Below are 15603 nucleotides of genomic sequence, written 5' to 3' on the forward strand. Positions count from 1 at the left end.
AGCTGCTGCACAACTTTGATCGCACATTACAGACTTTACAATGTATAGGAGGACACATGTATATTAGGCCTTTTTTGATGATAGTAATGGCGTAAAGTGTTGGTGTTTGACATCATTATGTACACATGTAGAGAGTTTTTTTTGGCTCGGTTTAGTGTAAGCTCATTGAGACCGGCCTGTTTCAGGGCCACAGAACAGCTGCTGTGTACAAGCCTCAAGGATACATTAAGAAAACGTGCTCCCAACACCTCTTGTATTTGTCACATATAAAGCATATTTTCAGGTTTGACTGTTTCTACACCCAATGACACTCAAGAAAGTGTAACTTATTCATACCTGAATAGCATATCATTAATTAAAGAAATAAATTGTACATTTTTAAACAAAACAGACAAGGAATCAGAAGGATCAACATACATGATTCATTTTACCCAGAGGCTGATGCAAGGATCTGAAACGTAACTGTTCCATACAGCCTTTACTAGTGCTATCTTTACTAATACCATTAATGTTGATTGAGATTTCTGATTGCTTGATACACATATCTGGTAGAAATGTATTGTCTTTCTTTCTTAAATTAAAAAGATTAACTAGCATCAGGCATATAAATAAACGGGAATATAATTCAGTAGTTCACAAACAAACAATGGATTGGGTTTAAGTTTTCCCTCTACTGTTTGTCCCTTTACCCCTTCCATAGTCCCATCCCCATGCTCTTCCCGACCATGTGAAATACTCAGCTGTGTGCACCTGGTGTGAAAATCCAGTGCTGACCTCAGAAGTCAGAGGTACCTCGTCTACTTTCCCTGCCTCTTGGACAGGGATTTTGTTTTGTTGCGTTTTGTTTATTAAGTCCTTAGCTGGTATTTGTCCAACGATTTGGGTTGTTTTCCTAATAATAAATCCCAGTGATTGGAGGGATTTAATGGGATTCATGGATTTTGTTTAGTCAGTTTGTTGGTTGCTGTTTGCCCCATACGGCCTCCTAATAGTTGGGCGGAATAATTGTCTTCATTGAAAATTAAATGTTTAAAACGCTGAACCCCCATCAAAACCTCTTGGTTTACATTCTAACTTTTATTAATAAAAATAAAAATAATTAAGTGCGGCTTGGAAGTGGTGCTGAACCTAAGGTTGTATAACTTAATGCATCAATCACACTTGTAGCTACTTTCATCTGTTCTATCAAAAAATGTCCTTTCGACTTCTCTTTTCCTTCTTCATGTGTAGAAAGCCTCAAACAACAGAGCAACATCACACAGATCTTAGATCAGAGTTATTCAAACAGGCCTGATGTCGACCTTAACTCACCAGAGAGAGTTGATGCAAATTAGCCTTTTGTCACATTGCTGGTCTGATATGCTAATAGTGTTGCAGGCCTTGAGTGGTACTTTGTATGCTGGTGGATGCAGTAAAGTCAGCCTCTCTGGTGTAATGTTCTGCAGGTTATATTATTTATTTTACTACCTATGGGCAAACAATACGCCTGAAGATGTAAGGTGTTGAATATAATCATGGTCATGTTTAAACTCCTGTGAGGAACTTTGGGCTATTTCTGATTTTGGTGCCCCTTCCTGACAAAGCAGTACCTTTCATGATGCAAAAAAACACAGTGAAATGTGTTGAGAAATATCTAAAGGACCTTCATGCACAAGCACAACAATATAAATTGCAGATATTACTTGAGAAGATGCCACTAAAGCAATTACATGTTTGTACAACAAAGACAGCCACCAACTGTCACATATTTCAGCCAAGCCTGTGTGCCGAAGATGGATTATATTCCATTTAACATTGGGTTTGTCGTTGCTTCTTGGGGGAGAGGAGGGTATTTTAAATTCCAATTATGCATGTCAACGGTGAGGTCTCGCACTGATAAAGCTCTTGACAGACTGGCATTTACTGTAGGGATTGGCATTTGATCTTCAGCATCTGTAAATCTCAGTTTGGTGTTGTTTTTCAAAGGCTCATCATTACCATATCTTCCCCCCCAACTTTCAATTAGGAATAAATCTGACCCTTATTTCAGATTGTATACCGTTCAAATAGGGAATTAATAGTGCTCAGTCAAATGTGATATAAACAACAGGCATCAAGTCTCATCAGATTAAATTCTTAAATTAAAGGCTTTCATTTTCACTGCAGGGCTCTCATCACAGCACAAGGATGGCATCAAACCAATCGCTAAGATATCCAAGAAATTGTTAATGAAATGGTCTGACATTCAGTAAATCAAGAAAAAACGAGTTATTGGAGTCCCTCTAGACATTGACAAATTAATATTTCATAGTGTTGCTGACCTTATAGCTTGATCTCCTGAAGCTCAGGATGACGCATGCATGTTGGTTGCTACTGGCATGTATGCACCATAGCACAACAACCACCCCAGACCCACAAAGGAGAGAAACATACAAATAAATATGAGTTGATGGTCTTTTGTGTGTAACTTGTGTAGAAAATAAAAGAATGCAGGTCTAACAAGCTTAGATTTAGCTAGCATGAAGTCGGTTAACTAAAAAATTGACTGATACTCCAACAATATTGATTATTGTGATTCTTGTAAACGGTTTGGGGGACATATCAACCTATTTACCATTACCATTTACTACTTAACATAAAATAAGTTAAATAATAAAGATTTAAGGTCATCAATCCTTCTATCTAAATGCTAACATGACACAACGACACAGTGCCAACAGGCTAAAGTTAAAGTACTTAAGTATCCACACACTGAATTTACCTTTTTGTTATTGTTTGTTGGCTTGATCAAGTTAATTATTTCTCTTTTATTTGGAGTTACAAGGCCAATGTGCTCTTCTTCCTGGTTTGAACAAGTCATGGGGGCATCTTCTTTTTTTTTGGACAGAGTTTAATCCCAGTTTTAAGGTGTATAGAGTCACCTACTATACTAGAGTATTTAGAAGGTTAAAAAAAAGTGGAGCTGAGGGTGAAGCCTGGCTTTCTTGAAGAGGACCAGACCAAGTGCTCTGAAAGCATGGGGGGACCAGGGTTCCTTTTTGTTAACTATTAGTTATTTTGTGTGTAGTCCTCCCCTGTGTGCTGTTTTTGGTTTGGTCAGCCGGTTTAAATATCCCCCTTTGTTAGGTCAGTTAGTTGAGTTCACATCCTATTCTGTTAGCACTATTTTTCAGCAGTTATTTTAACCTATTTTACTGTAACTAGCACTTTACTTCTATACTTTGACTGATTTGCTTGAAGCCTGGTTTTTGAACTTTTAACCTGTTTCTCTTGCCTTGCCTGCTTGGTCCACGTCAGTGACAAAAACACACAGCAGGCAGAGGTATGTGGGAAGAAGTGGTGTCAATGAAACACATGTCTCTGACAAACATAGATGACAATGACAATGATGACAATTCCTTTAAACCTACAAGAACTTTTCTTCTCACAGAGCTTCTTTTTACAGAGCGGCAGTTTTCAAAACAGCTTGCAGGTACTTACAACTTTACCCTTTGAAACCTAGCTTCCTCAATCAGATAAAAAGGTAATAATGATTACATAATACTTCTTCGATGTAAGCCAAGTAGACTAGTCTAGGCAAGACACACATTCCATGATACAGCCTATCAGCTGAAAGCTGGCTCATCACATCCACACTGCACACTGGGTAGTGTTTTCAGTGGTGTGTAGTTGGCGAATGAGACGGCTCTATATGTGGCGGCTCTTTCTAATGTGAACGATGGGAGCTGGACCCCAGAGACCTGGTTTCCCTTTTCTTTTTTTTCTTTTTTACTTTTTTTGCTGTTATTTAATACACTACTGTAGACAGTGGGCCAGCAGCCCTTTGTTTAGTGTTTGAAGTGAAACAATCATTTTCAGCAGAACTAATAAGTTCAGTAAACATGAGGACTGGTACTTGATGGTTTAACATTATTGTTTCTATAGCAATATAGGCGTATATAAAGGGTGTGTCAAATATTGTTATTCTTGGAATCACAAGGTTTAAACCATATTTTTTCTGACTGTGATATCAGACAAGCCGCGCTGTGTTTAGTGCTTTAAGTGGAATAATAATTTTCAGCGTCCCTCATAAACAAGTTCAGTACATATTTTTGACCAAACATCATGTTAAATATCGTTATTCTGAGTGAATGATTTAGGTAAAATACATGTTCGTATATCATAGGTCAAAACAAACATTGCTGAATTTTTAATCAGATTTGATAAAAGCCAAATGGTACCAAATGAAGAGCAGTTTGGAAGCTGAAGGTAACAGCAGTTCATGATTAGCTGAGCCACATGATCTGGAACTGTAAAAAGAGTGAATTCCCTTCACTGGGGTCTTACAGGCCTTCTCCAACCTCCTTGGCTCCGGTCTAGTTGGCCTCTCTGCTGAGGTTTTTAACTTAAATATGTGACAATTGTTTGCTGTTCCCCCCTCCATGTTGTTTATCATGTTTTGTCTTCTCCATACTTTGGGATTTTCTGCAGCAGAGAATCTTTTCCTAAGCCGATCCATGCCTCCAAGTCAAATAAACACATTACCATCTCAAAGTGCAACATATGACATCGGTTACTTTGATAAAGATGGGTACTGGTGCTGACCTCTTTCTACATCAAGGATGCAAGGGTGAGAATTTGGTGGAACGGCAAGAAGTTGTAGTTCCGCCATATTTTGTGCCCCAGAGGCAAGATTATGATTACTTTTTTTCTACTTTACAGCTTAAGCTATTTCAGTGGGCTATTTCTAGCAGGAATTTCACCTGTGGTGGTCACACTGGTGATGGCTCTTTCATACTGGTAAGTAGCTTTGAGATTTAAAGGAACAGATATACATTTTTGGGAAATATGTTTATAGACTTATTTGGCCAGAATAAGACAAAATAACCACTTTCAGGTCTGGATGTTAAGAGGGAGTGATATGTAGATAGCAAGGCAAAAATAAAAATAAAAAAATAAAAAAATAAAAAAATTATTTATCCATACAATTTTTTGTGAAAATAAAAATTGATGTGCTGATAAACTAATTTAGTAACCTTTCCGAGGCTATGGTTTCCTGTCTTTGTGTTTGGCTAAGCTTACACAGCTTCATACTGAGAGAAACATGAACGGGGTGTCAATCATCTTACTGTGCAAGAAAAAAAAGTCAACTTAATTCCAAAAATGTCAAACTATTCCATAAATTTGGTTAACATGAAGCAGATCTGTTTTACAGCCTGTAACTGAATGCACTTATGATGACTTTTCAGTCGATCTGCCTTTGGTGGGGATTTCTACGTATTTGAGAGGAAAACTAAGAAGATTAAGAAAATGTGTGGACACTTACACCAACAAAGACAATCCTGTCCATAATAGTACCAGCTCAATATACAAAAATAAACCCAAAAAGCTCAAGTAGCAAAACATTACTTCTGTCAGAAGACTCCTCTTTCTTTTTATTTGTCTTATTCCATTTTGTCTCTTAGTTTTCCTTTATCACTCTTACATAATTCCAAGAATTAACGGCCGGTATGTCTTCGAACCTGTTCAGTTATACTCTTGGTTAAGAAGATAAGGGGAAAACTTATTTGGGCCCTGAAAAAAAAATAAAACATAGCCTATAGGTTACAAAGAGGGGGGCTCGAATAGTTTCTGTGTAATTATGTTTTCATCCACTTCTTTGCAGTACATTCATGTTTGTAAGCCTCTTTAAAGGTTGATTAAGAGGCCTCAGGATGCATTTTTTATTCCATCTTAGAAATATTTAATGATTCTCCTCATAACCAAGTTTCTCTAAGACTGCCTTAAGACACTGATATGAAATAAATATGCAATTATTTTATCTGCTGTCAAACAATGAAATGTTACTTTGTTCTTTAGAAACTTACATGAGTTGAAACATGAATTGGTGTTTGCAACAATTTGATAAACAGAACTGTTTCAAATCAGTAGAAATACTCTTATTCGTTGTGTTTTTCAAAAACCAAGGTTAACTTTTGTTTTCTATATCCTACCCATTATGTGTCCATTGTTATATATATATGACAAAGGTCAGAGCTATTCTTATGTCAATAAACTGTAATAAAAAAATAAGGCAAAAACAAACCACAGACTTTGACCTCTTCAGTGTTTTCCATTTGGAGACTCCATGTCCTCAAGACAAACCAATTTGTGAAGTTCCTTAGTTGTGTGCTCATGAGTACCAATCAGATGATATCGCCTTGTAGCCAATGGGGACACAGAAAGCTAGTTGGCTGGGTGTGTTGAGTTGGAGTTTGAACTTTGGACCAGAAAAAAGAAGAGCTGAGAGATACAGTGGAGACTCTTTGGGGACAGAGGCAAAGCTACTGCAAAACAAAGTAAATTGGATATTTAAGCCGAATCTCTGGGACTTCTTTGGTGGTTCAACCAAAAGACAATGGAGCCTTTCCAAGAACAGGTGAATATACAAATATTATCCTATTTATGCTAAAGGTTGCCAGGTTTTGGGGTTATTAGGACAAGTATACAGAGCACAGATCAGGCTTTAGAGCAAATTAAAAGCCTGCGCCAAATTCTGAATATACCTAAACATATACACAAACACATTTAAACCTAAATAACAACAAAAAAAAGGAACTAAAATAGTCACAGACACTGACAGATATCTGGGCGGATCTGGGGAACATGGAGTACAGCACAGTCTGTCCAGGAAGTCATGGTGAACGACTGGCAGTAAAAAAGCAATCAGCTGTGGGGACATAAGAATCCTTCATATTTTTGTTTTCTTAGCTTCTGAAAGCATGACATGCACAATATTGTATTGTGATGAAATGTCATGATCTCATTTCAGGGTTGTGATGGCATTGAACTGCTTGACTGGCTGTTTGATCAAAACGAGGGAATTCTCCGTCATGAAGAAGCGGGACGCCATGGCAACCATCAAACTTGGCCAATCCAGGATCCAAATGTGCGTGAGAATTCGGGGACACTAATGTCACTCACATGTGCTTGGATTAGCTGTTAGCTCTGAATAGACTTTGGTTTCACCCTGTCATGCTCTGTATCTCTTACATATTCTCTTCAGATGCAGCAGCCGGCTGAACAGGCAGATGATGACTTCCTCAACGCCCTCCTGAGTGGAAATAAGTCCGTTTCAGGATCCCCTTTCTGGTCCCCTTCTCCGAGTGACAGTGGGATCAGTGAGGACCCCCCATCAGATCAGATGGACAGCCCTCAGCGTCCTGAGAGCCCACCCGAGGAAGCGCACTATTTCAGGACAAGGCCACAAACCAAGTTTGCCATGCAGACCGATGTCTCCACAGACCTTAGTGAGTCAGAATCTTTCACAGAAAAATTTATTTTTAAAGAAATGGTTGCCAATTCTCTCTTTGTACTTCACCTGATAGTATCATCATCTCGTTCTGATTATACTTCATAAAATAAAGTTTCCAGTCATGGACATGAACAGACAATAATCAATCACATTCATGCAAATTAGTCCCTGGATCTGCTGAATCACAGCAGATAAAGAAAGAGACATTACCGCTTATTAAAAAATAACACACATTTTGAAAGGTCCTTGTCATGGCGATTGTTTTATATTACAGTGTTTTTTTTCTAAAGGATTTCTTGTACTTATTCCAATCCTAAACACTAGAATGTGTCATTGTTTGGTCTGCTTTTGTGTCTGTTTGTTTGCAGATGGTTGGGGGCTCACCTTCCCAATTGGCAGGACAAGAATCACACAATGTCCCTCTGATATACAAAGACCACAGCTGTCCTCTGGATTCCCTCTTACTGTCAAGGATCTGCTTATGTCGGGTACACCAGATCCTGTAAGTTTGTTATGTTTTTTTTTTTGTCATTTTGGGGGATTTGGACTAATAAGGAAAGAAGACAGTGTTATTTATTTTAAAAATGTTTTGTTACTCTTTTTCCACAGCTTTATTTTATCATAGGACCTGCTGTTTAGAAGTTGTACAAGTTTTGTGCGAGTTAGAATGTGTATGTTTGAGTGTTTGTGTGTAACGTTCAGGAGAGCAAACAATAGGACAATTGATTTGGGCCAGCTTGTGCAATGACAGGAAAAAGTTGAGAAAACTCAGATTTTGCAGTCAGTGGTGGGGGTATGGGTAGGGTTTAGGCAATTCATGGTTATTAAAGTGAGACAAGGGGTGGCTGTGGCTCAATTGGTAGTATGTTATTACGTTGAAAACACATGTGGGTGACTTCACTGCTGAAATCATGGCTTACATTAAGATACGAGGCCTTTGAAATGCAATTGACTTTCCTATTTTTGAACATTTGGTTTTGAAAATGTTTGTTTCACATGCAGCATTCAATTTTAAATGCTTACGAAGAGAGGAGTTTGAAGGAAGGGTAGTTTACGTTTGTATTCTTGTGAATCAGAAATTCCTAATAGTTTGTAAGTTTCTCACCATAGCACACAGTTTTCTGCTGTAACATCTAGCTGTTCATTAACCACTTTTGAAAGGGTCACAGGAAGCGATGTTTCGATACCAATACTTCCTTTAAGAAACCTATTGTCTTGATTCCAGAATTAACAAATGGTAGAGGACCAAAGTGAAGAAAAAATTATTTATTCATTTAGAATTTATTCTAAAAATCAAAAGCTTACTGTATTGCAAGCAGTCCAAACAATAGGTTCCAATCAAACACAGGTGTGACAAATAGAGACACAGGTGAAACTGATGACTACAGCCAAAAACAGAGTAATGACAAGGTTACAGGAAAAAGCAACTTGTAGGCTTTTGTTTTTTGACGGTGACGAACAATGATTTCTTGAAAAACTCGGCAAACCCAAGGCAAATAAGCAATGGTGTCAGAATGGTGTATTATAACAAAGACTGGAGACTGCAAACGTTCACACTCACTTTCAGAAGTGTAAGGGACTTAGAGTCACCTGTTAACTTAACCTTCATGTTTTTTGGTCATAGGGGAGACCAGAACACCTAGAGAAACAGGGAGAGCACGAGAATGACATGAAAACTCCACACAGATGCGAGAACTTCTAATTTATTTCCTGCAAAAAATGTTCCTAAAAGGGGAGGTCGTCACCTGAATACACAAGCTGAAAAATGTGTATGTGCAGCTGAAACTTGAGGTTATTCAGTGCTGATCCCAATTTTGCAAAACCAGCTTAACAGTATAAAAGTGGCAGAATGCAACTTCTTCCACCATAATTGGTTTGAGGTTTTCATGAAATGAGAGTGATGAAGGTGGCCTAATACTTTGCACTCATTTAACGTCTTCTTGTGAGGCTCTGGGGGAAAAGATGGTTGGCAGCAAAGCCGGAGGAGGAAGATGAGTGGGAGCAGGGAGAAAATGTAATCAAACAGCTCTCATTATGTATCCTATATTAGTATTCATATCTCATCTACAGACCCCACACCCATCCCAACAGTCCATTCAGGAGCTGGTTCTCAATGAAGATGAGAAGAAGCTTTTATCAAAGGAGGGGGTGACTCTGCCCAACCAACTACCGCTAACAAAGGTAAAATGCAATCAATACCTAAAAAGCTCCAAAGGTTTAGCCTCAAAATCAAACTGTTCCATCCTCTGACCATCAGTATGAAGAAAGAATCCTGAAGAAAATACGCAGAAAGATTCGCAATAAGCAGTCTGCCCAGGAGAGCAGGAAGAAGAAGAAGGAGTATATTGATGGGCTGGAAAGCAGGTAAGAAACCGAAATAAGAAAAATCATGATTTGTTAAGCACGTTTTTGGGCAACAAAGTAAATTCACCATGTCAATGCAAACTGTGCTCTTAAGTCATTTTAAAATCTGGTTTCATACAATCAGACTGTGCACAAGGCCATCCTCTTAAAATGTGATGGCTATGGTTCCATTTTGAATAGACTCCGCAGACAATATTATGTTAGAAAATGTATTTCATTATTATTACTTAGAATTCTATTTCTTGCGTCCACACCTCTGCTGTTCATAATTGTAATGATCAACTGAAAGTACATTTACTGTATAAAAAGAAATATGAACTAGTTGATACTATTTATTCATAATTGGCAAAAATGTGTAAAAAAAACAACAACCTGTAAGCTCCTTTTAACTGTTTAATGTCTGAAAATGTAGATACGCATCATGAACATGTTGCATCAAATGTTTGAGTTGACTATTACTTTTATGCTCAATCAAAATAAGTTAGGTAATTATATTTCTGTTTTTGTTGGGATATTACCTTGTCATGCTCCCAATTTCTGCCCTCTTTGTGTATTGTCTCATCCAGGATGGCCACCTGCAATGCACACAACCAGGAGCTGCAGAGGAAAGTGTCCCAACTGGAGAAATGCAACATGTGAGAGAGTTTTAAATCAAACGTATTCCTTCATTTCCAACATTTCTTAATTGCAGGAACTGCTCTGCACATCTTTCCTCGCTATTTTGTTCTTTCAAAGCACTGTTCATTCAGTTATTTATGTCTGTCTGTCCCCTATCTGCAGGTCATTAATGGAACAGTTGCGCAGACTGCAGGCTCTGGTCATGAATACATCTAACAAGCCAGCCCAGACTGGAACATGTGTGCTGGTAAGGACGTCCTCTGTGTGTGCATGCCGGGCAGATAAACAGATGCACAGATGCTTCATATGATACGTCTTCAGAGCAGGCTGAAAAGCAATAACCGCTGTAGCTTGATTAGCCATTGAGAAAGGCCAATGTAGATATGTACACAATGGGCAGAACAGCACAAAGGACACATAATGGCAACATAAAAAAAATGTATGAACTAGAGCCTTGTATTGCCTTTAATCTCCAAAAAGGAAAAATCTTTCAAAAGTAACTTGTGATCATGAAACCTGAGGTTCCTGGACAAAGAAAGCTTTGCTTCACAAGAAAAGCATGGCAATACAATTATGTTTTTTTTCCTCTGTATTATGTTTTTCTTTCTGAGCATTGAAACTTGAAGCATTTTCTTTTTTGTGAACTCAGCCTGTATTATGTTTTTTTTTTTTTTTTTTTTTAACCTTTATCTAACTCTCTTTTTGTCTGTCTGGTGTGTTTGATTTTGTTGTTTCTACATCCTTAGGTACTCCTGCTGTCCTTCTCCCTAATCCTGTTTCCCAGCCTAAAGCCCTTCTCTGACACCAAGGTCAGCCAGGGAGATTTCAGTCCTGTCAGAAGTGAGTAACCTTCAGCACCAAACAGCTTTTGTGCAGCCGCCTGCAGACTAATCCAACGCCTCCTTGTCACAGTGGAAAGGCTTGTTAGAATTGCAGTCTAACCCGGTGCTGGAAATGTCCTCACCTGCAGAGCTTGGAGTCCGCTCTGCACATGAGGATTTTCAGTTGACTTAAAACTTTTATGATTAAGACTTTTAAGAACTCTTGAGATTAGAGCAGATGCACAGAGAACAAATGCCATATATCATTAATATAATGGTTATGAAGCTATTGCTTTGCCGAAAACGTTGATGATTTAGCATTACTCATTACAATATTATTATATCTGTTGGCAGGAACAACAAAAATGGCAACTTGTTGATATAATACCAGATCCGATCCGCGCAGCAGGGGTTAGTTTGTTATTTTAAACTGTGTGACAGGGACTAGTGAGATAGCCATGATGGAGAACACTTAAGTCCTTCTTTATTGGTAAAACTCTTCAACAATGATGTTTAAGGATTTTAAGGCATACTTTTCATGTAAAGTGGATGGATGTTTGAACAGTCCTACCAGCTACTCACATAATTTTTCCAAAATAATATCAACTACCTAATATTCTTGTCAGGTTTGACGACTGCTTAGTGAATGATCCTAGTGAGATCTGCTCTACCTTCAATATGCACTTTGCAGCGACCGGTCATATCTTTGAGGATGTGGATTATAGATCACCCGCTCCTAGCATTGACCTTCCTCCCACTGACAATGGCTGTATTCCCACTCCAAATCATACTTCTCAGTTTAACTTATCTCCTATCTCATTCTGTGTAGTTTTAGAGGCTCTTCAAACCTTAGATCCTAAGAAATCTACTGGTGAAGACAAATTGGATCCTCTCTTTCTCCGTCTCTCAGACTCTTTGATTGCTGAGCAATTAACTCAAATTTTAACCTTTCCATTTCATCTGGAGTAATTCCCAATGTATGGAAAAACACTTATGTTACCCTTTACACTAGAGTGGATATAAGAGTGACCCTAATAATTATAGGCCAATCTCCAAATTGCCCTGCTTAACAAAAATATTAGAGTCTCTCGTAAATCACCAACTCAAGGAATTTCTGTCAATAAACTCTGTTCTAAGCCCACATCAGTCTGGGTTCAGATCTATGCACAGCACTGTTTCTGCTGTCACGCTCGTGTTAAATGATGTTGTCAATGCCTTGGATAAAAAAAACATGTGCTGCCATCTTTGTCGACCTCTCCAAAGCATTTGACACTGTTGACCATTCATTGCTTTTGCTAATTCTTGGTTTATTGGTTTTAATGCAAGTGCGTGTGTGTGGTTTTTGAACTACCTCACTGACCGACGGCAATCAGTGAACCTGGGAACCATCCACTCTGAGTTTCTTCCAATCACTAAGGGTGTTCCACAAGGTTAAATTTTAGGCCCAGTCCTTTTTACAATTTTTATCAATAAAATTATTCCATTATTAACTAGCAACCCTTCACATGCTCACTTATATGCAGATGATACAATATTGTACTGTATCGCTAACTCTGCTCAGCTTGCCATGGAGAACCTGCAACATTCCTTTAATGTTCTCCAAATTGTACTTAATGACATTAAATTGGTTTTAAATGTTCAGAAAACTAAATGTATGTTGTTTTCTAGGGCTAAATGTGAAACTGATAATAACCTTCACATTGCCACCCTGCTAGGATCCATTATCGAGTGAGTTAAAGACTATAAATATCTCGGTATATGGATAGATGACAGACTAACATTCAAGCTTCACATAATCTTAATCTTACTTAATAATCTTACTGTCAAACTACGTCAAAAGGTTGGTTACCTATATAGAAATAAATCAAATTTCCCTATGTTCTGTCGGGAAAGGATGATTGAAACAGTTTTTCTCTCAGTTTTGGATTATGGTGATGTGGTCTATACGCATGCCTTTTCCGCTACGCTATAGCCCTTGGATGCTGTTTACCATTCTGGGCTTAGATTCATTACCACTGATAGCTACATGACTCACCACTGCATTCTTCATAATAAAGTTGGTTGGACTCCCTCACTGAGAGACGTAATAACCACTGGCATCTTTTTAACTATAAAGCCTTTACTGGAAAGCTTTCATCATATAACACCTCCTTGTTACATCTGCTTCCTGGTCCATTTTTAACCCGCTCGAGAGAGAGAGAGAGAGAGAGGCTGGTTCTCCAGGTTCCTCATGCCAGGACTGACCTGGGGAAAATTGCTTTTAGCGTTAGTGCTGCAGACTCCTGGAATATTTTACAACAGGACCTGAATTTGAGTGCTTTTATCCCTTATGGACACTTTAGAAATATTATTTTTAACCGCCAATTATTTATTTGATTTTAATTACTGACTTATCACTGTAGTAATTTCAAGCTTTTAAATTATTTTAGTGTATATATTTTATTGTTCTTATTGCTCTTATATTGATTTTCTTTTCTGTAGTAGCTTTATCTCATTTCTCGTTGTTTGTCATTTATGTATGTTTTCTCAGCATCATTGTAAATGAGGGTCACCCTCAATGATCTCTCCGAGAACTTAGATAAAGGTTGATGATGATGAACTTCAAACTGTTCAAAAGGAGTATGAACTTAAGTGACAAACAGTTGAAAAGCAACATCTACTAATTATTATTTGCACACTCAAGATTTTTCTTAGTGTGTTAATGCTAACACACTAAACGACACAAAACAATATCGATAATTTTTAACATCACAGTCACTCATTCAATGTTTCATAGCAGCATATTCTTGTAGGTTATAGTTGATGAAATTTACTTTAACAAACACTTAATCCACTTACAACGCCATTATCGTTTGTTATAAAGCATTAATCATGTGTTTATTACTCCTAAAGCAAACTGTCAATGAGCTGCATGTGCAAAAGTTCTTACAGTTGTTTCTCTTTTCCATGTGTCTTCTTCCCTCTCAGTCCAGTCACGGTCCCTGCAGAACCTTCAGGCATCCCGCGTGCTGCATGTTATTGACCCTCCCTTCGCTGCTGACGAGGAATCCGAACCTCTGCACCGGTATTTCCCAGGAGACAGAGGATTAGACGATATAACTTCACTGATGGGAAAGATGGACGTGAACCAGGACCGGTCTGATTTGGAGCCGCTGTCTCTGAACAGCAGTCAGGAAGAAAGGATGAGTCATTACCACGTGGACCCAATCACTGGCCACATAGCTACTGTAACCTTGGATCCCCAGCGCTCTGCCAGGCTGAGACCACATGCTGATGACATGTAGTAAAAATTAATCCCCACATGAGTTCTTTAATCCATCCTCTTCATACATGGTCCCCCGGTGAATTTCCCGAATCTGCATTTTACACAAACACGGAAATGAGCCTCTAATCTTTCTTGTATTGGATTGAGTATATATTATGTCTTAAGTGTGATACTGTTTTACTATGTATGGATTTGTTCTTTAACTGAAATAGCTTGTCAGGATGAATTGTGTGAACTGTGGCCTTTGCCTATTTTGTTTGATAAAATGTGTTTAAAAGGGATCTAAAACTAGCAAAATAAATAATGATAAGTTTTAATTTGAAAGGATTATTTGTAAAACTTCAATGGATTTTGAAAGCATGTTTAATTAATGATTGATTGTTTTAATGCGTTAAGATGCCTCAAATAAAGGTTTAAGCCAAATCAGTTGTCTCAAAATTGAACACATTGTTTTTTTTTTCAAATATGTTTTCGACCTTTATTTAATGAAACTCAACTTTTCTGTCAAAATATGAGTCTAGACAAGCCATTTGTTAAAGGGCAGGTACAGTAGGTTTGACCTGACCAGAGACAGAGAAGGACAGAAGACTTGGCCAAAGGTGGGACAGATGACCTCTTATCTTCTGACTCTGACTTCAATAATTGGCTTTTTGATATATTTCCTGGATGCAGGCGGGCAGCAGCTTGTTTCCACAGCTCTGAAAGTGCCTTGTCTGTCAGTGCAGACCACACTGTGATAGTATGAAAGTGCTGCAACTTGGGCCAGAATTATATCTTAACATTTAAGGTGTTACTTGTCCAGGCTGACATTTTCTGTGGTGAGAGAGACTTAACATCAAAGGAGTACAACCTGTACTGGAATGAGCTGCTGTAGAAACCATAAAACTAGTGTTAAAGCTGAAGAGAACTGAGGGGAAAAACAAATATTAACTATGATAGGTGCCCTGTACCACACTTGGTAGAGAGTGCACCCAATGTACCAAAACTATCTCCTAACCATAGTGATGAATCCAAATCCAAGATCTTAGTGTCATTTCATCCCCATAGTCTTCCACACATTTCCTGTTTCTATTCAACTTCCCCTTTTATTTTTTAGGTAATTTTTTGGCCTTTTGCCTTTATTAGGACACCTGAAGAAAGACAGAAAATGCTGGGAGGAGAGTGTTTATTTCTAAAATAATGTCTTAATGTGTATCCCTGAAGCATGAATTTTGATGTTTCAAGACTTAGAAAACATACTTGTCACAGTTTCTTGTAAGGTGATATATACTTCTATATTGTGA

The 15603-nt window shown here is 38.1% G+C and overlaps 1 protein-coding gene across 1 annotated transcript; it reads left to right on the plus strand.

Moving 5' to 3' along the window:
* Positions 1-6218: 6218 nt before the first annotated feature.
* Positions 6219-14763, plus strand: creb3l3a (cAMP responsive element binding protein 3-like 3a). Its single transcript, XM_020632166.3, has 10 exons — positions 6219-6376; positions 6770-6886; positions 7004-7247; positions 7621-7754; positions 9323-9433; positions 9510-9616; positions 10183-10251; positions 10397-10481; positions 10981-11074; positions 14023-14763. The coding sequence occupies exons 1-10, from the start codon at positions 6356-6358 to the stop codon at positions 14337-14339; spliced, it is 1299 nt and encodes a 432-aa protein (XP_020487822.2). The 5' UTR covers positions 6219-6355; the 3' UTR covers positions 14340-14763.
* The last annotated feature ends 840 nt before the right edge of the window (positions 14764-15603 follow it).

Source organism: Labrus bergylta, chromosome 6 (assembly GCF_963930695.1).
Source record: "Labrus bergylta chromosome 6, fLabBer1.1, whole genome shotgun sequence".
NCBI classification, from domain to species: domain Eukaryota; kingdom Metazoa; phylum Chordata; class Actinopteri; order Labriformes; family Labridae; genus Labrus; species Labrus bergylta.

Bases quoted from the DNA above. Each gene is read 5' to 3' on its own strand.
- creb3l3a (XM_020632166.3), top strand. From the start codon at position 6,356: ATGGAGCCTTTCCAAGAACAG. The intron at 7,755-9,322 runs GTAAGTTTGTTA...TCTCATCTACAG, and splicing joins TGTCGGGTACACCAGATCCT to ACCCCACACCCATCCCAACA. The intron at 9,617-10,182 runs GTAAGAAACCGA...TGTCTCATCCAG, and splicing joins ATTGATGGGCTGGAAAGCAG to GATGGCCACCTGCAATGCAC.